Here is a 24,702-nt window from a genome sequence, read left to right on the forward strand (position 1 = left end):
AGGGGCCAGTGAACCATTATTTTGCAGATGTCAGAGCGGTGAAATCTGCCCGGTTGTTTTCTGCGTCTGGAGTGAAGAAGCCGCAGCTCAGGTGTCTCCGGTAAAATGACGTGACATGCATTACCCAGCTCCCGTCTGAGATCCTTGTCAGCCTCTGTCAGTCACGCTTGCCTCTTGCCGTCAGAGCGCCGATCGATCAGAGGCCAATCTGAGTAGGAGCGGCAGCTTTGTAACTCGATAAGGTGGAGCCAGACGGTGGAGGTAAACAAGACTATTTCGGTTTGCGCCCCCCCCTGCCAACCCCGAAGTGAAAATGCCCCCTCACCCCCCCCCCCCCCCCCCCCCCCAGTCTCTACTTCATTGGCAGCAGCGAAACAGATTGGCCCAAGCATATACCAAGAAAACACAATTACCTTTGGCTTAATGTGGTTTTGTTGTGATTAAGCATTATTGTGAGGTCTAACCACATTACCACCAAGCTCTTGTCGGAGAATAACAGATGACATGACAGCAGGGCTAGAAAGCTGAGCAGCGCATTAATCTTTGTTTTGATCTTCGCTGCCGCAAGGATTTCATTATCAAGCTTTGAGATTAATTAGATCCGATAATATTAATGTATTCTATGGCAAGAAATCTGTTTCCGGACAAAGAAATGAATAATTGCGTGAGAGACGTCGGAGTCGTCACACGTGCATTCTTCAAGACTCGTGTAGGGAAGCATGTGCTAAATGAATCACTACACCCTAGTCTAAGTGGTGTAACACTAGCTTAAGGTAATAATAATGGAGCACGTTGTGACTAATGAACACACACACTCACATACACACACAGACACACACACACTCCCCGGTGACCCCAAGCTAGCTGAATCAGGCTGCAGTGCCCCTTCTCATCAACCTCTAGACTTGCCTCATCAAAGAGCCTCTCTCCTGCTGTCTGCCTGTGCGTGCTTGTGTGTGTGTTAAAGTGATTTTAGGTACAGGTGTGTATGTGCATCCGTCTCCCTCTGTGTGTGTGTGTGTATTTAATCAAGTCCCCCTGCTCTGAGGTTGCATCTGTCAGCCACTGCCACTGTTGTGATCGTTTGAACTCGCAGCCCTTTCTAAAAGAACCTCTCTCATTAGCGGCAGCTTATGTAATCAGTGTCCCACAGGTATCCCGCACTTTCCCCGCCCCGGCCTGCCTGCCCACCCGCCCGCCCGCCCGCCTGCCTTCCTGCTGCCTCCTGGAGGACCATATGGGAGCGCTGACCTGATGAGCAGGCAGCTGGAGGTACTGAGGGTAATTAACGCTGACCAAAGGCCTCTCAGGCAGAGAGGGCGTGAGTGGGCCCTCAAAGATTGTGAAGGTCAGCTGTGTGAGCAGCCGCACACGCGCAAATGTGAACACTATACACACCGGCACCATCACAATGTGTCACCAGGTGTGTGTGTGTGTGTGTGTATAGCGTGGGTGAAAATCAGGTACAAGCTTCTCCTGCAGTTACTGAATTAAAGGAGTTTGTAAAGCATCTTCCTTCCTTTTGGCTGGATGGAAATCACTTGTGAGAGACTGGTGGAGAGGCTGAGACGCTCCCTGGTCCTCCCGTCTCGTGCTGTCACATTGCTTTTATTACACTGCCCTGGCTGGACAATGCATGAATGTTTAAATTGCTCACAGTGTCCGTTGGCATTACTGTCAGATGGGCCGTGGAAAGCAGCCGAGGCAGAGTACTCCATGGTCGCTCATTCACATTATAATTCATTGATGTTCCTCTTCAGTGCTCTCTGGTTCGGCCCCGTGTGATACACATTTCTCCCCCTTTCATGTTTGACATTATCGGCGAGATGTATGATGGACAAATTAATGGAGAAACTACAAGTGCAATGATTTGATGTGACAAGGGAAACTTCCAGGCGTTTCTTCGAGCTTCATTTCGCTTCTCTCAGATTTACTCCACTCAGTTATGCGCAGTGGCTTTCGCTGCAGAGCACAATTACTCACACACACACACACACACGCACACACACAAAACCGTGCGGGTTTTTGTGACATTATTATTGATGGGGCCTGAAGCTAGTGCAATATGTGACCCATACGTGGTCTGGTTTGCATCATTAGGCCCCGTGGAGTACAATGCGCTTGATAATTGCACTTCATTAAAGATGCACGGCGCGAGACAGACTGAAAACATGTCCTCCGCTGCGGGGGGGCTCAGGAGACGCCCAGCACAGCGCGGCACAGACGGGATGGGCGCTAAAATACACAGGCTCACTTCTGTCACCTTTTCCACACACGGACCTCCTCGTCTGTCGCCGCACAACAACAGATTGAGACACAGTAGACGATTGTTGCTCTGTTGTTATGTACAGTTTTTATTTACAACTGAAAAACTCAGCGATGGAATCCACTTATGCACATCTTTCTATTCTGTTTGGTACAATGCATAAATTGTGTTATCTACTTTCGATTGCCATATATACATGAATGGCTTGCTCCATCAACATGACAACATTGACATAACTCTAACCGGTAGCACATTGTTTAAGTCTTACTATGTATAAACAGATGTTCTCTTACACTGTACATCAATTAACAGTCCAGAAGGCAGATATTTAAATATCAATATTTACATTCATGCATCCATCACTTCTCTCTTCTTATAGGTATATTGTGGGATATACGGTTTGCTAATATCTGTGCATGTTTTGATGCAAGCATGTGTTTCCAAATTTTTTAACAGTTTAGCCGATATCTATACTTAAACGACAGCCAGCAAAGAATCCAGCCCACTCTCACTGAAGTACACTCATCTGCATGCATACCCACAGACACACGGATAAACACACACACGCACGCACGCACGCACGCGCACACACACATACACGCACATGCACGCACACACAGATTTAATGTCAAAAAGCAGAGCAGCATTGAGTGATGCTCCAATTCAGCTGTGTGTTGTTTTGTTTTTTTTTCTTTCTTTCTCTCTCCAGCGGGGATGTGGAGGACGTGTGTGACAGCACTGAGTCACACACGTCCTCCCTGCAACCTGATCTCTGCCGATTGGCTGAGCCTCCTGTCTCTCACCAGTCACAAGGTCAGCCCCGGGCTCATGTCCCCTGTTTCTATAGCGATGGGGCTAAGCCGCCGTGTGACAGATAGAAAAATGGAGATTGTCAAGTCCAAACAATGCGTGACTGAAGGCATGGAGCTGACCCCGAAAACAGGACTGAACCAAGCAAACAGCGAGAGGACGTTTGGGGACTTTTAAGGTCCTCTGTCCAAAATGGATAGGATATGATGCAGCACAGAAAACACACATTCACACCCAGCACATCTTTGAGATCCTCCATTCTTTTAACTGGAGGTCTCAGGGAAGCAGAGAAAGGCAACAAACACCCAGAGACAAAACACTGATAAGTGATCAGCGCCGTGACAAACAGGACGGCAAGCTTAAAGCATCGGAGCATCACAAATGATTTATATGACCAAGTATGAAGAATTCACTTAAAAAACAGAGCTATCAAGAAATAGAATGAGTTCATCAGTTAAGATGGAAATAACTTACAAGATAGTTCTCCTTTAAGTAGAAAAATAAATCCAAAAGTAGAGAAGTAAATAAATAGAACCAATCAATAGATGCATGGTTTAAGTATATTACACTGAGCCCAAAGTCTCCATTGGCAGTTCTGGGATGGGAAACAACCAGAACGTTCCGTACTCGTATCACCGCTCCTCTGTTTGTTCTCATTATATGGATTTCTTTAAATTGCATAGTCAGATGAATCCACCTTCCAGAGCCAAACGGTGAAGACCAAGCCTCTCACAAAGCATCTGTCTCGAAAATGGAGAACGAAAGATGGACAGTGTGAGGAATATAAAAAAAGGTTGCATTCTCTGTAAAAACTGCATGCAGGTTATTTATTGTGTGAGACAGGCATGTCCCGTCTCACTGCCCGGGGGGGGGGGGGCTGGGTGGGGGTGGGGGGGCTTGGGGCTGCCGTATTGTTTGTTGTTCCGTTGCAGATGTCAGCAGCGTGTAAGGTCTGGATCTGCAGCAGACTGGCAGACGGTCCCTCTCCAGCCAGCAGCCAACCAGCCTGTCAGCAACACTTGCCTTTACTAAGAGCGTCATGTTCAGCCGGCCGTGCCACTCCGGTGACACCGCCGCCGCTTTGTTGATCTTTTTCCTCACTTGATTTTTCCCCCCCCCCCCTTCCACCTTTCACAGCCCCCTTCCTTCCTGAGCTGAACGGAGTCTTCAGTCTGGGCGAGAAGAGGAAAGGTGTAAAGCTCAGGTAAAAGCCCAGATGCATTCTGGGTGAAAAGGATTTGGCAGGGGTGGGGGTACAGGGGGTGAAAGGTAAAAGACATTGGTGATGTGACCTCCTGTATCTACGAGGAGACAGACTATACCACAGTGTTGTTCGTACCCATGGCCTTCTTGTTCCGGATGCTCATGGCGTATTCCCCGCGACTCGTCCCGTTCTCTTCTTTCCGTAGTGGTTTCCTGCGAAGAAAACATTTTCAAAAAGTGAGGATGAATCCCTTGACGCGAGTGATCCGCAGTAAGGTTTCTCCTCTGCTAAAGGCCAGGTCAATAAACAGAGTTTCTCTCCCGTTAACCTTTAGGCTGATTTGATTTATCCGGCTGGATATGCTGCTCTCAGCTATCCTTCCTAATAAGCTCAATGTTAAAAGGTCACTTTTGCGAGGAGACGGGAAGGAAAGATACATCGCAACACAGCAGATAAGGCAATTACATACACCGATAGGTAGACGGAATCTTCCCTCTAAGTAATGAGGATGTGTGTGGATGTCCAAACAACTTGGGAATTACGTCGATACACAATCTCACGTGAAATTCCCCTCTAAACATCGGCGGGCGACACTGTACTCGTCTTTTCTCCCTGAGAGTGTGTTCTGCTGCAAACGCACCCATCCTCCTGCTGTTACTGGCCTGTGTGAAGAGCAGGATCATTCAATGCAGCGCCTTTCATGCACCCTCACTGCCTGTGTGGTTATTATATTTGTCCAGTGTACTGTGGCTTGTGCGCCGACCCCCTCACCCCCTCAGCTGCTCGGGCTTATGTAACTGGGAGACAGATCTGAATACAGTTAGTACAGTCATTGTCCCACTCCACACTGTATAGCGCCTTGGTTGCACAGAGGACCCTTAAGCTAAAACCTTGGCTCAGTGTCTCCGCTCCTCTCTGCTGAAAGCCCCCGGCCAGTCGGCCCGACTGGACGATTAGTCACCGTCAATCCAGCCCAGAAGAAGACTGTTGACCTTCTCAGGGGAGCGTGCAGAGGAATCCTCCCAGGCTGAACTGAGCTCATGCATTCAGTTGAGCAGTTTATCATTTATATTTTGATAGCTTTTTGTTGTTGAGGATGTGTCAGAGAGGTGCTGACTCAACTTTATAGCACATTTCCAGGCTGTTATTGCAGTTTGTGTTGTAGGCTACTGTACTGGATTCTGTTATGAGCTGTGATTTGGTCCAAGGACTCAAAACAACTTGTATTGTTTACTTTTGAATTATTTAGCATCTCATTTTGTTAATTTCCACACAATCAATCTGATAGCGATATTGATAGCTAACAGATGCTTTTCAGTCATTTGAGTCATCTGAAATGTACAAGCTCCACATTAACAACAACATATTCATATGTTTAGCCAGCACAATCGCTCTTAATGCAAAAAAAAACCCCTCATTACCTCATCACACGTTTCCTGCACTGTCAACTTATTTAGTCTTTTCTGGGTGTTAGTGCCGTTCAGCTGTCTTGTTGTTGTCAGACTTTACTTTCTACTGGAATGTTTGGAGTCATATCATCGCTGTCAACTCGCTCGTGTTCATCTGAGCTCAGCATGAATCAAATCAGCTCCTCGGCTCTCATGTACTGTAACTTCGGGGGGGAAGCGTCTATCACCAAAACCTTCCTCAGATCTTCATCATCACCACCACCAGTGTCAAGGTTACATCACTACTTTCGATGTATAAATACTTATCCAGGGTAAAGAGCAGACTAAATATGTTCTCATCTTAATTCAGCTTGCATAAAGAGAAAGAAATGATTTCTAAACATTATATTTTTCTTTAAGGACAACAGTTAAAGATTCATGGAAAAGCTTGAATGCGACCGAATCAGCATCTCCTCGGCTGCACATTAGTGTTCTCACGACGTGCTGCATTTACATAAGTGACATAAATCTGCATGATTGTCTACCACTGTGTTAAACATTTCTAATCAATCAACTTTCCTTTGTTTACCTCTCTTTACTTTTCATTTGTCTGAACTGAATCTTAAGAGACCTGTAACCTCAGTCTAAGGTTAATACTTTCCTTTTATTATGTGTTCATGCTTTTGGAGAGACTTGTAAAAGCAGACGGGGGATAAAGTTCTGCATGATTAATAGCTGCATTCCAAAATAAAGCGACAGCACATAAATTAATGACAGTCTTCATAAGCCATTTGTCACACACACACACACACACACCAAACTCTGCCTTTCATTCGTTAGGGCTGCTGAGCAGTAGAGTGACTCTAATTAATAGAAAGTTGTAAACAAAACATGCTCCATAAACCAGACTTCCCATAAGTAATCTGTCACCTGGTGGGGTTGCACGGTTCAGGCCAGCAGGGAGACGCAATGGACGTGTTGGACAGATTTGCTGTCCACATTGCGTCCCTGTGGAATCCGGGAAGGAAAGCCTGGGAAAGGAAACTGTCTGGCCTGGAGGTGGAAACGCATTCTGCTGCTGCTGCTGCTGGGGGGAGGTGATTGGCTGACGGGGTGCAGCTGGAGGAACTGGTATACACTTTAGAGGTTTTCTCTAAGGGGACAAGCTGCATTGTTTACATCCAGCCTGGGAATTTTCCATCTCGGGAGTAATGGGGTCGATATTCTTTCAGCTTGATGCAACTTCCCCGCAGCTCACTAATGATTTCGATTTTGGAACATTCTGGGCCGGGGTGATGGTCTGTGTGTTATGTTGCAGGGTTTCTTGTTTGTTTCCCATCACGTGATGTCTGCTCAGACTGACCGCGTCGCTGCGGGCCGCCGCACGGGGCAGAGCACTCGGACCTCAAACCGACCTCGACCCAGGCTTTCAATAATAGATGCCGTGCTGTTGACACATGGCAGGTGGCAACACAACACTTCACAGGTTAGATGAATATTTCATAGCAAAGCTGTGCAATCACAGCGCACGGTCCCGTTTGAAGTTTGGGGAATGGATCATGCTGAAATTGGGACATGTGTTGAGCTGTTTACAATTACTCCAGCCATCTGGAAATGAGAGGAACGTGACACGGTTCAAAGAAACACACTAAAAAACCCATCAGCAGTTTTGTTAAAGCTTTTGTGCAGAGTGGTAATTTGGATGATAAAACAGTTGACATGAATAATGGATCAGTAAATATTAGATTTCAAACCATTTTGCCTCAGAAAAAAGATTTTCCTTCTGTGTACGACTGAACATTTTGGGTATTTTGCAGTTGGACAGGACCGGCTGTGATGAATTATGGCTCTTTGGATAAGCCTCCCATAGCGCTAAGTGACTGGGAAAGCATAGAGATTCATTAGTCAGTAGTGTTGAGTTTGTTTGTTTTGGCTTCTTGGACAGCTGACAGCCTGGACTGCAGCAGCACGTCTCCTGCTTTGGATGGCACAGCGTGGTGTCAGACTCGGCGCAGCCTCTGACAGATGACTGGCAGACTGAGAAGATAAAAAATAAGAAGGGCCAGGAGGGCTGGGACCTGCAGCCCTTCTCCTCTGCTGTCTGTGGCACACACGCCTTGGCCTGCAGCCAGCTGATTTTCATTGGGAAAGCCCTGAGCGTTGAGGGGCTGCAGGGGCTGGAGGGGCTAAAGGAGCTATATTTATATATAACAGGCTCTGTTTTTGTCACTGACAAACCCTCTCTCACATTGTTACCGACTACAGCACCCAATTACTGCCTTTGCTTCCTGAGTTAGACAACATTTTTATCTGTCTCCTCTCCGCATCGTTGCCCCTTCATCTCAGGCAGGATGGATGATTTTAAAGGGATCGCATTTTTCCTGGGCTGCTTTCCTATTGGCTGGTGACTGATGAATGTCTAATGAGGCAAGTCTGGCTGGACCCGTGTGTTTTTCCCCTTCTCATTCAGAGTGGAGGGCAGCTCGGTGTGGCACAAAGTCTGCAGCTTACAGAGCTTCAGGACACGACCCGCTTGCATGTATAAAAGATGGCCTGCGACTGAATGACTGCGCAAATTAATTCATAAATAATGACTTGGGTTTGGGGCTACAGCCCATATTGCAACAACACTTTTCTACCACTGCTGCATTAAAAAAGGTGCCCCTTGGCTACACAGGGGGCTGGAGAATTGCCATAATGAATTCCTGAGCCAACCACCCATTACTTCCGCTGCCTGACTTTGCCTATTTGTTGTTTAAAGAAAGGAGAAATAGAGTTCTGCTGAGGAAAGCCATATCTGCTGTGCACTCTTAATATAGCTCCATAAATAAAGCCAGCTATGATATACAGTATATTTAAACACACCGGCGTGGAGTATTGCCTAATTTCAAACACACATCCATGCATACTCTCATATAGGACAGTGACAGTGTTTATGTTATATTTTATAGGCTGTGTAAATGTGCTAAAATGATGTATGCATGTATAGATTCATGTGCTTGTTGGGTTTATGGATGGGTGCACATATGTATCATCTGCATGCCTCTCTGTGCACGTGCAGCCCTTTGCATGATGTGGATGTGTGTCAGTGTGTGTGTGTGTGTGTGTTTGTTACATGTCTGCGAACATAAACGTGTAACGCCAAAGTGCATGTGTGACGCTGAATGTCAGAGAATTGGGTCTGAGATCTGCTCCCGGCTACACGCACGCACACACACGCACGCACACACACGCACACACACACATGCACACACACACGCGCACACACACACACACACACACACACACACAATCTCTAATAAGCCAAATGGGGGAGACGGTTCCTGCAGCAACAGCAGCATCATGGGATTCCTCGGCGAGCCTCACGCCTTCACATTCATAAATCCTGCTGCCGTTATAAAAGGCCGACGACAATTACACAAATTAAAGCTTGCAGAAGTTGGGTCAGCGCGCACTTCAATAAATGAATTTAGTACAGGATGATTCAGCACGACTCGTAGTGAATCTTTCTCCTCTTGTGACATTTACAACCCATTCCATTATTTAACCTCTGACCTTGGTGTGACCCTGCAGGGTTATGATGAGGTCACCTGAGCCTCGTGCATCATTCAAACACAGGTAAGAGAAACGCCGCAGCCCGACGCGGGTCAAGTTACAAATGATATGTTGAGTATCTTGCCGGTGACAGATTCATCATTCGCCACCGATTCATCAAAGTAGAAGAAGAGAACAAAAGAGCTTAAGAGAGAGAGAGAGAGAGAGAAATCGCCACGGTGATATCCAACCTCTTGATGGCCTTGTAGCAGATGATGATGGCGGAGAGGAGGAACACAATGGAGACGCAGCCCACCGTTCCCAGCACTATGATCTCCATCTCCATCCACCAGGGCCTCAACAAGGGCTCCACAGGATCTTCCACTGATGGGGGGAGAGGGGGAGAGAGAGAGACAAGGGGGGAGAGAGAGAGGGGGGGCAGGAAGAAGTAGATACAGAAGAAGAAAATGGTGATTATACAATGAAATGTGCAAAAACTGTGTGTGTGTGTGTGTGTGTGTGTGTGTGTGTGTGTGCGTGCGTGCGTGTGTGTGTCCATTTAATTGCTCTCAACATAAACTTAAATTATATTGAAGTGAAATCAATCCACTATTGTCCCCAGCAGCCTCGTGAACACAAACCTCGCTGTCCAACGGCAACGAGGCCGGTGTTTTACGGCCGCCTGACTGTGATACTAAAGAGCAAAATAAAGGAGAAAGAGGGAAGTGATTTCCTCCTCTTCCTCTCTGAAGTAGCCTTGTCCCCGGCCAGTTCTGTGGGTCCTGGAGTTCAATGTTCAAAGATATCTAACCCGACACCATGAATCATTTAAGGTCCCACCAGCCTTTCTTACACCGGCACTCTGTGTCCAGGCCAATTACTCTTGCAGGAACCTCTTTCCACATTAGATCGGCGGAGTATGAGGCCACTCACCAGGAATGTTGCAGCACATTACGGGCACCAGCAACTTAGTGTCTGTAATACAGAATCCATCTACACTATCTACTATCTATCCATCTATACCATCTATCCATCTATCCATCTCCATTCTACCACAGCGCATAGTGAGTGGCTTTGACTTTAAAACCTCCTATTAGCCAAGCTTCCATTTCAACTCTGTGTTTTGTCAACAGCAGTGGGATTTAATCCCTTCAGCAGTAAGGATCTTTGCCGTGGTGAGGCTCCCTCCTTTGAAGGTACCACCCAACCATTTTTAGCCCACGGACTCTCATTTAAAAGCTCCCGTGTCTCAGATGTTCAAACTTTGTGCTTAAAGATAATAATTCCAGTCATTGCCCCAGTTTTTCCCCCCACACATCAGTTTAATGCGTAATTTAAGCAGAAATTAAAATTCTCCATCCTCTGCAAATGTGCAAAAATGGGATAAAAATCAGCAGGCGTATCATATTTATCTGAACATTATGTCGTGTACAGAGGCATCAAACCCTGTAATGCAGCGTGCAGTAAAAAGCTCCGCTCCACTCTTGTGCTGGCTATAATTGGTGCACAGTCAGAGTCAGATGGTCCTGGCAGCATTTATGCAGCGACCTGGACAACAATTACTGAGGGTGTATAACTCCGGCTCTGTAGGTGGCTCAGATGATGAGTGAGGGGGAGAGGGAGAGAGAGAGAGAGAGAGAGAGAGAGAGAGAGAGAGAGAGAGAGAGAGAGAGAGAGAGAGCGACGTCCATCCAAACTGACCAGACTGAAAAACAAATCATCGACTCTGATTGATTGAAACAGTTCCGCTGCTGAGACTTTGATGATTAAGTGCTCCTCCCTCCTCCTAATATTAAGGGCTCGGGGTGAGTGATTCTAAAGAGTCACAGTAATAGCTCAGGATGGCTGCATCATCAGCAACGCCTGTCCCATATTTCAGCTCGCTGCTCATTAAGGTGCTTGGGCTACATACAAATCATATCAACTTTCAGTGTGTAGGTCGGTGAAATACGGTGGCCTATCTGTCAATGGATTTACCATCGCAGAGTGGGACGAGAAAAGGGAGTGTAGGAGGAAAACTGCCGCAACAGGCAGTGTATCCACAGGGATACATGCATACACACACACACACACAGCAGACACACACGGGCTTACTGCCGCCAGCTCAACTTCAAAATGAAGCTGGAACTACTGGGCTGCTTCATTAGCCTCTTATCTCTATCAAATTAAAGCTAATTTAATTAACTCATCTGCGTTTTAATCAGCGGTCCTCCGGGGGAAACCCTACCACTGAGCCTGGCAGCCCAGCAGGCATGGATTTCACAGGCAGCTGGGTACTCCCCGAGGTCAGACCCTGCATAAATTAGTCCTGTGTTCAGCTGTCAACATCCTGCCGGCTCTATACCACACACACACACACACACACACACACACACACTCAGAGGCACACATGCAAAATTGTACATTCACGAATCTCAGGGGCTTGATGTTACATTTTACTTATAGGCAAAAAAGGAAACACTTCAGTTGGAAACAGCATCTTCAGACCAGCCATTTACTCAGCAGCTGTGTCTGGAATGACAACCAAGAGACAGCTGAGGGCAGATGAGAGTGAGACACGACACGACACACGACAGACCGTTCAGAGCGTCAGACAAGTGTGAAACCTGGACGTGTGAGCCCGGCTCCTTACCTGTGGTCCTCAGTAGCCGCGGGGGAGGCGGTGGAGGCGGTGGTGGAGGGAGGGGTGGGTACCTTCTACACTGGCATGCCAGCTGGCACTGTTCACTAACTTTCTCTGCCTCTGTCCGTGAGCATGACCTCTGGAGTTCTCCCTTATGGTGATGGAGAGAGCGACAGAGAGAGAGACAGAGAGAAAGAGATTGGAATGACAAAGGCACTGTCCATCAATAAACACTCTCAAGTACCATCAGCATAACATTGTGCATCATAAATGGAGATGCTTGAACCAACAACAGCCTCTTCATTAGCAGCACTGAGCCCGGTATATCCTCTTCATCATTCTTTTCACAACGCGGCTCCACTGTTGTTGTCACAGGAGCGGCTGTGAATATGGTACATGCAGAATAGTAGCACGTCTATGGCTGCATCCCCCTGTAAGAAACCACCCACCAACAGAGTGGGCAGCAGGTTGCCCCGAGGAGCGCGAGCGTGGGTGGACTTGGAAACTCAAGCAGATCACATTACACATGAACCCTGGCAACACTGTGTGTGTGTGTGTGTGTGTGTGTGTGAACAACATCTCACCACTATCTGTAGGCAGCAGCACGGGGCAGAGGTTAGAATACTCATCACTAACATATGCCTGCTGCAGGGATCCTGATGGGATAACTGAATATTGTTATGATAAAAGCATTGTTGGCTGCCAGTCCCATTCTCTCTGCTAGAATCCTGCCAGCTTGTATGTATGTTTATATATAAATACATATTCTGGGAACTCACATGCACACATGCAGGATTTTACACACAACAAAAAGCAGTGTAGACAAATTGCACATAGATAAGTTTACTTGGCAAAACAACCCCCCAGCGGTAAATGCAACTCTAGTTACATCTGTGTCGCCTCTTCTCATGCGTAAAAATGGCCAGCGGCGCGCCTGGACGCGTATCCTTACCTGGCATGAGAGCAAGAACAGTGAGAGGAGACAATGACCGAAGAAAAAAGGCCAGAAACTTAAAGTAAATGGCAGTAGATCTTGGACCAGCATTCCTCTGGCGCTGTTCTCGAAGACACTAGGCAGCGTTTCCAGCAAATGAATGCAGTAAACATAAGCTTGAACTGTTTGGGAAATAACCATCCACCCTGTCCAGTTAGCCGGCGGGATCTGTGACAGGCGTCTCCAGAAATAGTTTATGCCACAATCATTTTCCTCTTGAAATCCCGTTGTCGATACCATAGGACAGGCGAGAGAATGGGATGAGCAGCCAAATCTCGATAATTCACATCTCGAAAGTAGTTTTTTCTTTCTTTCTTGCTGGCACTTAAGATGAGCGACCGGAATCACGCCGCTATACTCCGCGCAATGTGAGGGCGGTGGACGGCCCGTGGTGGCTTACATCCCTCCTCGGCTGCGAGCATGTGAGTGCAAAATGGGCCACTCAAGCCATCGAAGTTGAAGGAGAACGAGCGGAGAGATCCTCGGGAATATCGTGCAGCGGATCGAGTCCTCGCAACAGTAACACACATCCCGTTAACTTCGTCTATAGGCTAAATACTGTGTGGGCGAGTCCGGACCGGAGGGCAGAGCCGAGGGTTAAACTGGTGCGTCCCCCCCTCTGTGGCAGAATACAGAGGGCTGCTTTATACCGGAGCATCACCGCCTCACATCAGCTCATCCTCACGGCGGAGCTCGCAACCTCACCCTCCGACCCGCACAGATGGGTTCCAAAAGTGCCCAAACAGAGGAGGAGGAGGGGGAGGAGGGACGTGGGTATGAACGCGTCGGCAATGGCAACCAGGGCTGCTGCTTTCTCTTTTTTTTTTTTTTTGCTTTGTTTGTGTTTGTTTGATTTTTTTAATTTTTTTTTCATATAGTGGCCCAGGCACAGAGAGAAGGGGGGGAGAGAGAGAGAGGGAGGCAGAGAGAGAGAGAGAGAGAGAGAGAGAGGCGGCGAGGCAGAGAGAGCGAGTGAGGCAGAGAGGGGGTTGGGGGGGGCAGAGAGAGAGAGAGGCAGAGGGAGAGAGGCAAAGAGAAAGAGAGGCAGAGAGGGGGGGGGGGGGGGGGGGGGGGGGGGGGCAGAGAGCGAGAGGGAGTGAGTCAGAGAGAGAGAGAGAGAGAGAGAGAGAGTGAGTGAGGCAGAGAGAGAGAGAAGCCCACAATGCGTGGAGGCGAGCCCGCGAGGATGACGAGAGAGAGATGGACAGAATTAAAGTCAAGTGGAGGGAAAGAGAGAGAGAGGGAGAGAGGGAGAGGGAGAGAGAGGGAGAGAGGGAGGGAGAGAGACGCCTACCGACTGAAAACATGAAGCCATGTATTCTACGCCTATTAGTGCGCTCTGTGGTCCTATAGGAGCTCCATAAAGACAATACAGGCTCTAACCTCCTCTGTGCTCTTAATGGTAAACGATCAAATATGTATGAAATATTTACAAGATGTATTTGTAAATATAGATTTTCTAATTACACTTTTATTTTATTCTTTTTCTGACACCACAGCGCACTCCATTACTCTAAGTGGGCACTTCAAAGAGAAGAGTTGCATAATGACGTCGGTGGTCTTCACTGGAGACAGTTATGAAATTAGCCCACAGCCACGTACACGACAACAACAACACCGACACGGCACTGATCCATACATTCAGGTGGGGATAAAACTTTTGTGGTCATATTAAATCATGATCTCACTGTTTGAACTCCCTCTGGTGTCACTAATGGCCAGACAGCCCGAGAAGAATAACAGAGCCATTACCACCAAGAATTATATCCAGATAAAATACTCCTTACATCATAGCGTTTATAATACCTTTTATAATAATAACGTCACACTTACTCTGGTTGGTTATCTATTACAGCTGGCCTCAATATAAATCGTTCCATTTATACCCACAGGGCAGTGAAAGGAGCCCTGGAGCTGGGAAGGATCTATAGTGCTCAGGAGCACTTCAGTAGGATGAATGTGTGATCACGTATTCATGCATTTGTTATGTTCACATTAGTCTTATGCATAGAGGATCTGGCCTTTGTCTTGTGTTTTAAATGGAAGACAACAACTGTGCAATAGCTCATAGTCCCAAAGCACACAATGCATGTAAGACAACATCAATATGTATGGATTTAACTCAGTACATCCAGTGCCTATAGGCCTCCATCATTAGGGCTCCAGCAAAGCATTTATTACATCTTATTAAAAAGCTCTTCACAAAGCTAATGGGTCTAATGCTAATGGGTCGTCTTATGCACAGGAGCTGCAAATTACTTTGACTGTGGAAAATCCACAGTTGCTGTTAAGGTATCGGCACATATGATACAGGCCTTTTCAGAGTTTTAGAGGTACCAGTCTGGATGTGGCATATAGTCCACCTTGTAGTTCAGCTCCTCTATCCTCTGTCCCAGTATTGATTATCTGACAGGAGAAAAGCACTTCATCCTCTGGTTCCTTTCTGCTGGCTCACCTCATTCCAGCAACCTACAAAAACCTGCAACGACATATATCACAGCCCCTTCAAACTCAACTCAACAAAGCTCTTGATTAAATTGCTCTGTTTTTTCCATTACTATTATTGGGGCTTAGAGTGAAGCCATTTACATGTCTGCACACACACACACACACACAGCCCAAATATATGCTACTTTTATCTGACCGAAAGTGATTTAAAAACCTCTACAAGGCACTAAAGAAGAACTTTCATTAAAATACTTTAGTGCAATTAGGTTGACTATAATTGCCTTTCACCTTATTGTCACAGTCCTGTAGGCAGTCACCATGGAGGTAGATTGCCACCTAGTGGTAAAGACTGGTCACACAGGGGCTCGACAATAAATGCATTCCTCACATCCATTAATGCTGTATACTGTAGCACAATAGTTCCTTTCAAGTTTCAGTTACAAATTTCCAGGTAGGCATATGTTCCTAACCAAGATAGTAAAGTAAAAGAGAAATATAAATAGTACTGTACAGCTCAGTAAACATTTGGCATATGACTAATTGTAGAAACTGCTGAACCTTTTAAACAAAAAGGAAACACCACCTCCTGTCCGTCTGCCAAGAACATACCTCACACCCAATATTAGCTTTTGCAATACACTGTAGAAAAATGTTTTATCATTGGCATAGCTCTAGAGAACTGACAGGTCTTGAATTGCACCCATAAACTCAATTTGATGGCATGTGACAGGGTTGAAATAAAATGGGAGAGGAAGTGGTTCATAATTTCCACAATCATCATTACTGTGTATTTGATTATTTGTCTAACATGTTTTTGTAAAAGGAAATGAGGGAAAACCCACAATAACAATATAATGACACCAATTCTATCGCTGCTACTACTAAGACAACTATTGTAGCAGTAAACTTGTGTCCACTTAAATGAGAGAAAGTGAGACCCAGCTGCAGGAAACTCATCTGTACCAAAGGGCAAGAAGATGTGTTGCACTGCCACAGGGCTATTTTTGAACAAAGAATAGTGTTTTTTTCTGTCAAGAAGGTGACAGAAGAAAAACTGCTTCTATTACTGTGGGTGCCACTCAGGAGTGTGTATCACAGGCCACATCTGCTATGGAGCTTCTACAAAACGGAGGACAGATTTCCACTCAAAGAAATAGAGAGCTAAACTTGGCAAAAACTAAATTCTAATATGCAAAAATTGCTGCCATCACTGTAAAGCAGAAATAAGTCATGTCAGCTCCTTTTCAGTGTGGACTTGGACTGTGTTGCACTGAAGACACGCAGGTCAGATTAACTTGAGAGTGAAGTGTCTCATTAGGACTGATGCACACTGGGCACCGAGTTAGATTAGAGGAAATAAGAAGTTACAGAAATGGGTAAGTTTAGTCATTTGGTTGAAGACCATTTCAAAATTCTACACATGGCTTCGCTCCCTCAAACATCCTGGAACCGTCCACAATGGTCCCATCCACCTGTCTCCCAAACTGGCACAAGGACAGCATTTTGGGATTTATGGATGCCACTATGAGCTTCCTCACTCTTTCTCATTCTACTTCACTTCAAAAGAACATAAGTGGGGTGACAGGCCAGGGGAGGGGCGTCCCATTGTTAATTGGCTCCTTTGAGCTGAAGAGGTGAAGGGAGGAAGAAGAGGGGGGGACAATAGGGTCCCATTGCCTCTCCAAAGCAATAGGACCCTCAAAAGATGGACCGATCAGCGTATATACGTAGACCTAAAGGGCTCTAAATGGATTGACATAGACTTTAATCAGCCATGACGTCTATAAGGACGTGCTGTACCTTTAACCTTACATATGCATTTACATTCCCCGTCTTGGCCTTTATGAAAAATGGCACATGGCTGGTTCAGGGTGCAAAGGCATGAGGTGTTACTTACCAGACAAACTGTTTCCTCACATCTCATTCCATTGCTGCTGCTAAGAGGACGTGGCTCAATGGCACGATAGGTACTCTTTTTTTCCCCACTTCAATAAGGGGATGAAGCTCAATTAGCATTTCACAAGTCCCCCTTTCCTCTTCTATTGCAACCTTCCCCGCGGAGCCCATGCTTTCTCTGGGGATTGTCCTGTTTTGGGCCCTTGTTGCCGTTGGCAGGGTGACAGTATTCGAGTGTGCAAACTTGTGCTATTGTCCGCGGGCCAGAGGGAGCCATGGAGACCCCATAATATGACACAGGAAAATGTTTGCTGATGGCAATTCTATGGGCTTTGTCCGACTCTTTCTCCTTCATGACGACTCGATTTAAGTCTCTAAATGTTTGACTACAAATGCAGGAGTGCTATCCAGCTCCTTTCCCTTTGTCCCGCGAGGTTTGAATGAGTAATTCAGCCTTTGTGTCGCTCGATTGAGGGGGCAAACAGAAAGACAAGATTCTTGAGCGCTCAAGCCCCTTTCCATGGTTATGCACTCTTTAGATCCCCCCCTCACCAAATCCTACAGCTGACATCACTCTTGGGGAGGGTACGAGGGGCATGTATGACCAAAAACTCAACTTTGCTGTTCATGCGCAAAGTTACAATCCGTGCTTATTCCATGCGTTCGTGTTTACTCACACACTCCGGAGTTTAAGACATGTTTGGCCGCCATACGCCATGTAAGAGAAATATCACATCCCCTCAGCGGCTTTTTCTCGGCGGATCTCCATGACAACAATTTGCAGTGGTGAAGAATTCGATACCAGGGCGCTTGGAGGCTGATTGGAGTGCATTGTGAGGGGCCTGGGGTCGCTGATTGGTTCAAGGGAAGCACCATAACTACAAGGAGCTTATATTCATTCAACTTGTTGAAGTGCTCCTATACTGCGGCTTGAGAGAAATCTGTGCTTGGACGGTGTCTCACAGAGAGCCCGGGTTCATCCAGCAGTGAGTAAAGGGTTATTCTTTGGTGAAATGATGTTCATTGGGACGAGACGCATCAAGTGTGGGCTTAATTGCGCAGGTTTTAGTGTGGGTGCTTAGTGAATAACGCGCGCAATTACGCACATTTTAATGTAGTTTTCTTGTTCCCCTCTAGGTCTTGATGGTGGATTGTAAGTTGTAGCATGGACTGATGTAGTCACCAGCTTGGAAAATGGCAAATGCAGACAGTGAGGTGAAGACGTTGCTGAATTTTGTCAATTTGGCATCCAGCGACATCAAGGCGGCCTTGGACAAGTCCGCTCCGTGCAGACGCTCCGTGGATCACCGGAAATACCTGCAGAAACAGCTCAAGCGTTTTTCTCAGAAGTACTCGAGAGTCCCGCGGTGTCACACGCACAGGTCACCGGAGTTCGGATGCGCCAAGTCCATAGGGAGCGTCCAGCACAGCGTGAAGGTCACTGAGAAGGCCGGTGCGGATGTGCAAGACGTGGAGAATGCGGGGAGCGCAGTGGAGCAGGTGCCCATGAGGAAGAGACAACTGCCGGCCTCGTTTTGGGAGGAACCCAAGCTGAACCAAACCAAGAGGGAGCATCTACATTTAGGGACGAAAAAGAGCCCCGCGGGCACAACTGAGCAACTGAGTGAAAATGAAAAGAGGAGGCGATGTTGTGATGATGACGCAAACAAGAGCGCACTGTCCGCTTCCAGTCGGCGCACTTCTGCGGACAAAGAGACGCTGAAATTGGACCTGACGTCTCACCACTGCGTGAGCGTGTGCGGCTGCTGTCCCTTCCAGTACCACGGACACCAGGTCCTCCACAGCCACATTGTTGTCCCCCACCCTGCCATGGGACTGTGGGGCAAAGTCACGGGGACTGAGACAGAGACACCTGAGCAACCTTACGGACCGAGGATCCACACGCACGTTGTGGTCAAACCCATACCGACCAAGCCAACCGTCCCGTCTCCCATCTACAGCGTGTTTGGATTCATCTGAGTGACTTGATCAGCAGAAATCAGTCACACACACAAACCTGTAAATAGGACTAAATATTTGATTGACTCCTTGTATTCGTTTGGAAATGAGACAAATTCCCAAGGCACTTATTGGATCGCATCTCTTTCATCTTTCCATGTAAACAGGACTGAATTGCACTTGCAGACTGATTGTACTAACTTCATATTTATGCCAGTCTGATGCCACCCAGTTTCTGAGAAGTGACAGTAAGTTAAATGGTTTTTATTTTTAGGTATCTAGAGGGAACCGCTGGGCTTTTTGAAAGTACCAAAAGACATGCAAGAGAATCCTGTTTTAGTTAGTCCTCTGATCTGAAAATAGAATATGGGACATAGATCAGTCAAAGTCTGATAGACACATTTGGAGCAGTGACATTTATTTTTAAATAAATGAAGTGATTCATCTTTACTCAACTATTCCTTTTCTCTTAAGAACACATTTCACTGATGGATTATTTAAAAATAGAACAATAAATGCTCTTATGAGGACAGTTTTAATAGCACTGTCAAGTTATACATCAACTTTACATTAGGGAATTGCTGCGACAACACCACTGGGAGATTTTTGGCATTAAATACAAAACAAACAAGACAAGACAAGCCACAAAAACTTAAATTAATCAATTCTCTGATAAAAATGCCTACAGTACTTGCAGTGGATAAAGTTAGCTGGTGAGGCTGAGGTATCTGATTAGTCTGTCAGGCAGAGGTAGGCTGGTGAGAGATCTCAATCTGTGTCTCCCCATCTGGGTCCGGATGCTCAACCTACAAAGGTGAAGCAACGGACGAGGTGACGCTAAAGAGAGACACGGACAGGATTGTTAGTTGCAGGGAAGTTTTGATAATGTTAAATGTGAGTGAAACAAAGAGCCACACAGAGTTGAGAGAGATAAAGGAATATAAGGAAGTAAATGAACAATGGTATTTACATGTCTTCCTCTTGACATCGAGCCACTCTTCTTGGCTCTCCAGTAGTTCAGTCAGCCTGCTGCACAGCTGAACGTTACCAACATAGTCCAGCATCAAGTCTATGATAGGTCCAGCCCATTTACATACAGCCGTGGTTGATATCCACTCACATAACTGAGGAATAAAACAACAGACAAAGGGTGACCATTTATAAAAAATGTACTGATTTCAATGATTGTGTATTCACTGCATTGTTCTTGCTGGTGCATCACACCTGTGTTGCTTTGGCGTGTCGTTCAAGGCAGCATAGAGGAGGCATGTTGTCATTCTGCACATCATATCCATTGCCACTCACAGTGCTTATATGGAATCCTCCTGAGGCTGGGTGTGGTGCACTGCCATGTGTGCAGGTAAAGCAAGGCAGGGCGTCACATCCATTGTCCAAAAGGATCTTGAGAAGAGGCAGATTATTCATGCAAAGTGCAATAACAGCAGGGAATGTAGTGGGATAAGAAGGGAGGTTGGCACCGATGTCGGCTCCCCTCTCCAGCAGTAATGACACCATGCTGACACAGCCCTGCCGTACAGCCATCAGCAAAGGACTGACTGGGTCCAAGCTTAGACTGGCACCTGCATCCAGTAAAACCTCTGCAGTCGTGGTGCTGCCACTGGCAACAGCAAAGTAAAGGGCTGTGGCACGTCGATCAGCGTACTGGATAGAGTGACTGTGGGCCAGTGTGGCATTGACAGCTGCACCTGTCTTGAGCAGCACAGCTGCCACAGCGTGTCTGTTGTGCTCAGCTGCCAGGTGGAGGGGGCTGATCCAACTGAGACGAAGCCTGGCTCGACTTGTCACAGAGACAAGCAGCGACACAATCCTGAACACAAAATATGTCAAAGATAACAGCTACATTGTGTTATGATACCACAGGATTCTTATTCCAGCTCCAACAACAGTAATCACAATAACACCAAGACTATGTCTGCAATCAAATGTGAGGATTATGCCCAAATGTGTTTCTATTGATTTAACTTACTCATGATGTCCAGACTGGGCAGCAGCATGGAGTGGGAGCCAGCCTGAGTTTGTGGGTTTGTTGGCATCTGCATTTTTCGTTAACAACATTGCTACAATTTCCATGTGTCCATTTTTACAGGCTTCATACAGCGCTGTAGCTCCATCACATGTCTGCATGTTCACATCAGCCCCTACAGAGAAGCATTCATCCTTTATACCCTTTAAACATTATGGCTCTAATATGAAATGCGGGGGAAAAACAGTGTGCTGAGCCCTACCTTTCCCAATGAGGTAACACAGTGCCCTCAGCTGTCCTCTTTGAGCTGCTACAATGAGTGGTGTGATGCTGTAGGTATTGGGTGGATTGATTTTGGCCCCAGCTGCTAGAAGCATCTCACAGATCGTTGTATTGTCCCTGGACACTGCCTCATGGAGGGCTGTCCAGCCATGACCACACCGCTGATTTACAGTAGCACCATAGGAAAGAAGGAGGCTCACCATGTCTACGTTCTCCTGCTCACAAGCTGCAGGACCAGAAAGAATAGCAAAAGACAAGAAATCATGAAAATACAGTACATTCAATAATACTAAACTAGTTTGTATGAAGTTGCTTTGGGAGCTATACCTTTGTACAGCGGGGTCTCTTTGTTCTTGCTGTTGATGTCAGGGTCAGCACCGGCCCCCAGAAGGCATTGTACACATGACAGGTATCCCCCTGATACTGCCAGGAGCAGAGCTGTCTGCTCCTGCAAAGTGCGTCTGTCTACTAAACCTGGATGGACTGGAGCAGATCGTATGTAAGGCCACAGTGCACCAAACACAACTTGGAATGTATCAGACAATACATTTGTGTATCACACGTGACTCCAGCTGAACACGTGCGGTGTGTATTCTGTATGTTAGTTTCAGTCGTACCTCTCAGCAGCGTCTTCATGCATTCAGTCTCTCCACAGATGGCAGCATCATGCAAGGGTATCCAACCATCTTTGTTTTCCTTCATCAGGCTGTGGGGAGCAGATGCCGCCAGATTACTGACAGCCTCTGCGTCGCCTCTCCTGATGGCAGAGACCACCGGATCATCATCCCTTTGAGGGAACAGAAAAAGGAATCAAATGTATATAGAGATAGACAGCAGCACTGTTTGACCTTCATGGTGTCCTATTGCTGGTGACTAAAGGGCTCATTATGATTGTATTTCATTTATGCATGTTATACATAATAAACCGCCATTCATCACTTTAAACGCGTCATGCTCATATTGCACGCAGGAAAGAAGGCGCTGATTGCAGGACACCCCCCTCCACACACACACACATACACACACGCGCGTGTCAAACGACCCACAACAATAGGACTCACTCCTTCTCCTCCGGTGCCGCGTCGCTCGGAGTGTCTCGTCTCCTCCTCTCGCCCTGAAGTCTCGACACAACCGAGTCACATTTGCTCCCGACATTACGGAACTGCGACAAGTATTCAGAGTAGCTGAATTTGGTCATTGGCGTGTGTTTGTGTTCACCGGCACACACACGCATACACACAGTCAGCGTGGATTAGAGCGCGTGCGGGGGGAGGGGAGGGGGGAGGTGGGGGCAGCGCGCGGGGCTCAGCTGTGCGCGCGGAGTATTTCGGGAGTGTATTGTGAGGGTGTGTCCATATATGTCCACACACTCCGACACACACAGATAAGACGAGCAGCACCGGAGACAATGCAGCCGAAGAGAACACGTCTGTGAAACGAGCCGTTATTTCATAAAGCGGAAAGCACCTTTGCACTACTACTGCTAATCATAACAACAACAACAACCACAATAGCATATTCACATACAACATCAACACTACTATACAATGAATAACAATAATAATAATAGTATTATTATAATGATAATGAGGATTGCGTTTGTATATTATCATTGTTGTACAGTCAATAGCGTGTTCATATAATTATGACGTCGTCTTTAATGTTTACATTTTTGCAATTTTCTATATAAAATACTTGGTTGGTTTGTTTTCAAAATGTGTCCTGTTGAGGGCACTGGTGAGTAAACTATATGTAACCGCACAGTGCATTTGTTAGTTCCTTGGAGTCTCCAGCCAGTGCCAGAGTGTTTTTGTGAGCTCCGGCTCTATCAAATCAAACTAAATGCATCTACACTCTGCACACACACTCTATAGATGCCCTGAAGAGTGTTAATGATTCTGAAAAATCCTGATCACACTGACTCCCTGCAAGCCTCAGTTGCACATTGCACAAAACATTGATTGCGTATAAAGAATACACCAGTTGAGGATATTTGAAGTACTATAAATCTGCATCAATGCATTTCAGGTTTATTAAGAACATATGTCCTTTGTAATGTGGTGCTGGCTCACCTGACTGTGCTGTGGGCTGAAGTGACATTCTCAGGGTAGGCAGCCAGTCTGTCTTTGTTATCATCATTTAGTCTTTGGTAAAGAGACCTGGATCTGCTGCATGAGATCATCATAGAAGTTATTTTGCCAAAGCTGAAGACCTGTACATCCAAAACTGTGCTGCTGCTGCTTTCCTCATAGTCCAGTGATGAGCCAGATGATCACAAACAGCGATCTCAGAGAGGACAAAAGCAGTTGTAAATAATGTTGGAAAGAAAGAGGAAACTATTTCAGCAGACCAAGCATAACACACACATGCACATACACACAGTAATATGATTTAAGATCAAATCTAATTTGAGAGCAGCTCCAGCAGTGAGGACAGATGCCTTTTAAGGGCATGTTCAACTGTGTTTGGCCCCACTTGAGTCTTCTGCTCTGGCTGAGGTTCCACAGTGTCACAGTGCAGCTTGCTTTCATAGATCACAGGAAGCTTAAGGTACTGTTTCATTGTTGCTCGCTTAACCATGACTCATGAAGGGGGAATATAAACACATTTGGATGACCAATGCTCAGCTTAAACATATAATTTCTGTTAATGACAATCTGCTGACTTAAGTAGTATATCAAGCATACAAGTGTGGCAGAACTATAACATTTTATTTTGCCATTAAAAGACTCACCAGTGTCTGCTGGATCCATTTCAGAACCACCCAGAACTCTTTATCTTCATTGACAGCAGTTGTTTTAACATTTTGATCCGCTCTTATCACGACACAGAGTAAAAAGGGAAGCAGAACAGACTATCCACCAGTTTACAGAGTTCTGTAGGCGCCAGGAGGCAGTGAGAGTTTCACATGGATGTATTTATGCTTCCTATATGTAAGTAAGAGGTAAGTTCTCGTTTTGTATGCAAAAAAAAACAAGTCCTTCTGCATATCTGTTTCAACAACTGGAAAAACAAGCTTTCATGCTTTCAAGCGTTTACCTATAATTAACCACCTCCACCGCATTTGTAGACAGCAAAGACAAACTCTGTAAAGTGCAACGTGAGCGCTTCTTCTTACTTTAACACACCTCATAAAACAGAAGGCCATTGGTGTTGGTGACAAATGCAAGAATACTACTTGCAGTCATGCAATCAATATTTTGGGGGTAAAAGTAAATATGTTTTAGCAGTAAAATACATCACAAAGTATCCAAGTTGTTTTGAAGATGACCCCAACAGTGAGTAAATCAATCAAATGAATCTGCTTCATGTTC

The 24,702-nt window shown here is 46.2% G+C and overlaps 3 protein-coding genes across 5 annotated transcripts; 1 reads left to right on the forward strand and 2 right to left on the reverse strand.

The window, feature by feature from the left end:
* Positions 1-4,392: 4,392 nt before the first annotated feature.
* On the reverse strand, positions 4,393-13,718 carry prima1 (proline rich membrane anchor 1). Its single transcript, XM_076158473.1, has 4 exons — positions 12,778-13,718; positions 11,835-11,976; positions 9,454-9,586; positions 4,393-4,492 (listed from the first exon to the last, which is right to left on the reverse strand). Exons 1-4 carry the CDS (start codon positions 13,057-13,059, stop codon positions 4,393-4,395), a joined length of 657 nt encoding a protein of 218 aa, XP_076014588.1. The 5' UTR covers positions 13,060-13,718.
* Positions 13,719-18,357: 4,639 nt separating this feature from the next.
* LOC143007086 (protein FAM181A-like) lies at positions 18,358-19,143 on the forward strand. The gene has a single exon (XM_076158480.1). The coding sequence runs from the start codon at positions 18,358-18,360 to the stop codon at positions 19,141-19,143; it is 786 nt and encodes a 261-aa protein (XP_076014595.1).
* Positions 19,144-19,571: 428 nt separating this feature from the next.
* On the reverse strand, positions 19,572-24,290 carry LOC143007109 (ankyrin repeat and SOCS box protein 2-like). 3 transcript variants are annotated; one of them, XM_076158519.1, is made up of 9 exons: positions 24,123-24,290; positions 23,461-23,674; positions 22,006-22,175; positions 21,716-21,871; positions 21,369-21,614; positions 21,110-21,281; positions 20,347-20,950; positions 20,093-20,246; positions 19,572-19,959 (listed from the first exon to the last, which is right to left on the reverse strand). In XM_076158519.1, exons 2-9 carry the CDS (start codon positions 23,571-23,573, stop codon positions 19,829-19,831), a joined length of 1,746 nt encoding a protein of 581 aa, XP_076014634.1. In that variant the 5' UTR covers positions 23,574-23,674; positions 24,123-24,290; the 3' UTR covers positions 19,572-19,828. The 3 variants fall into 3 exon arrangements, with proteins under 3 accessions (XP_076014634.1, XP_076014635.1, XP_076014633.1); XM_076158520.1 differs by lacking the exon at positions 24,123-24,290 and having other exon boundaries at positions 23,461-24,107; XM_076158518.1 differs by lacking the exons at positions 23,461-23,674; positions 24,123-24,290 and adding an exon at positions 22,450-22,586.
* Positions 24,291-24,702: the final 412 nt, after the last annotated feature.

Source organism: Genypterus blacodes, unplaced genomic scaffold, assembly GCF_046128005.1.
Source record: "Genypterus blacodes isolate CSIRO-AG114 ecotype Tasmania unplaced genomic scaffold, CSIRO-AGI_Gbla_v1 ptg000082l_1, whole genome shotgun sequence".
NCBI classification, from domain to species: domain Eukaryota; kingdom Metazoa; phylum Chordata; class Actinopteri; order Ophidiiformes; family Ophidiidae; genus Genypterus; species Genypterus blacodes.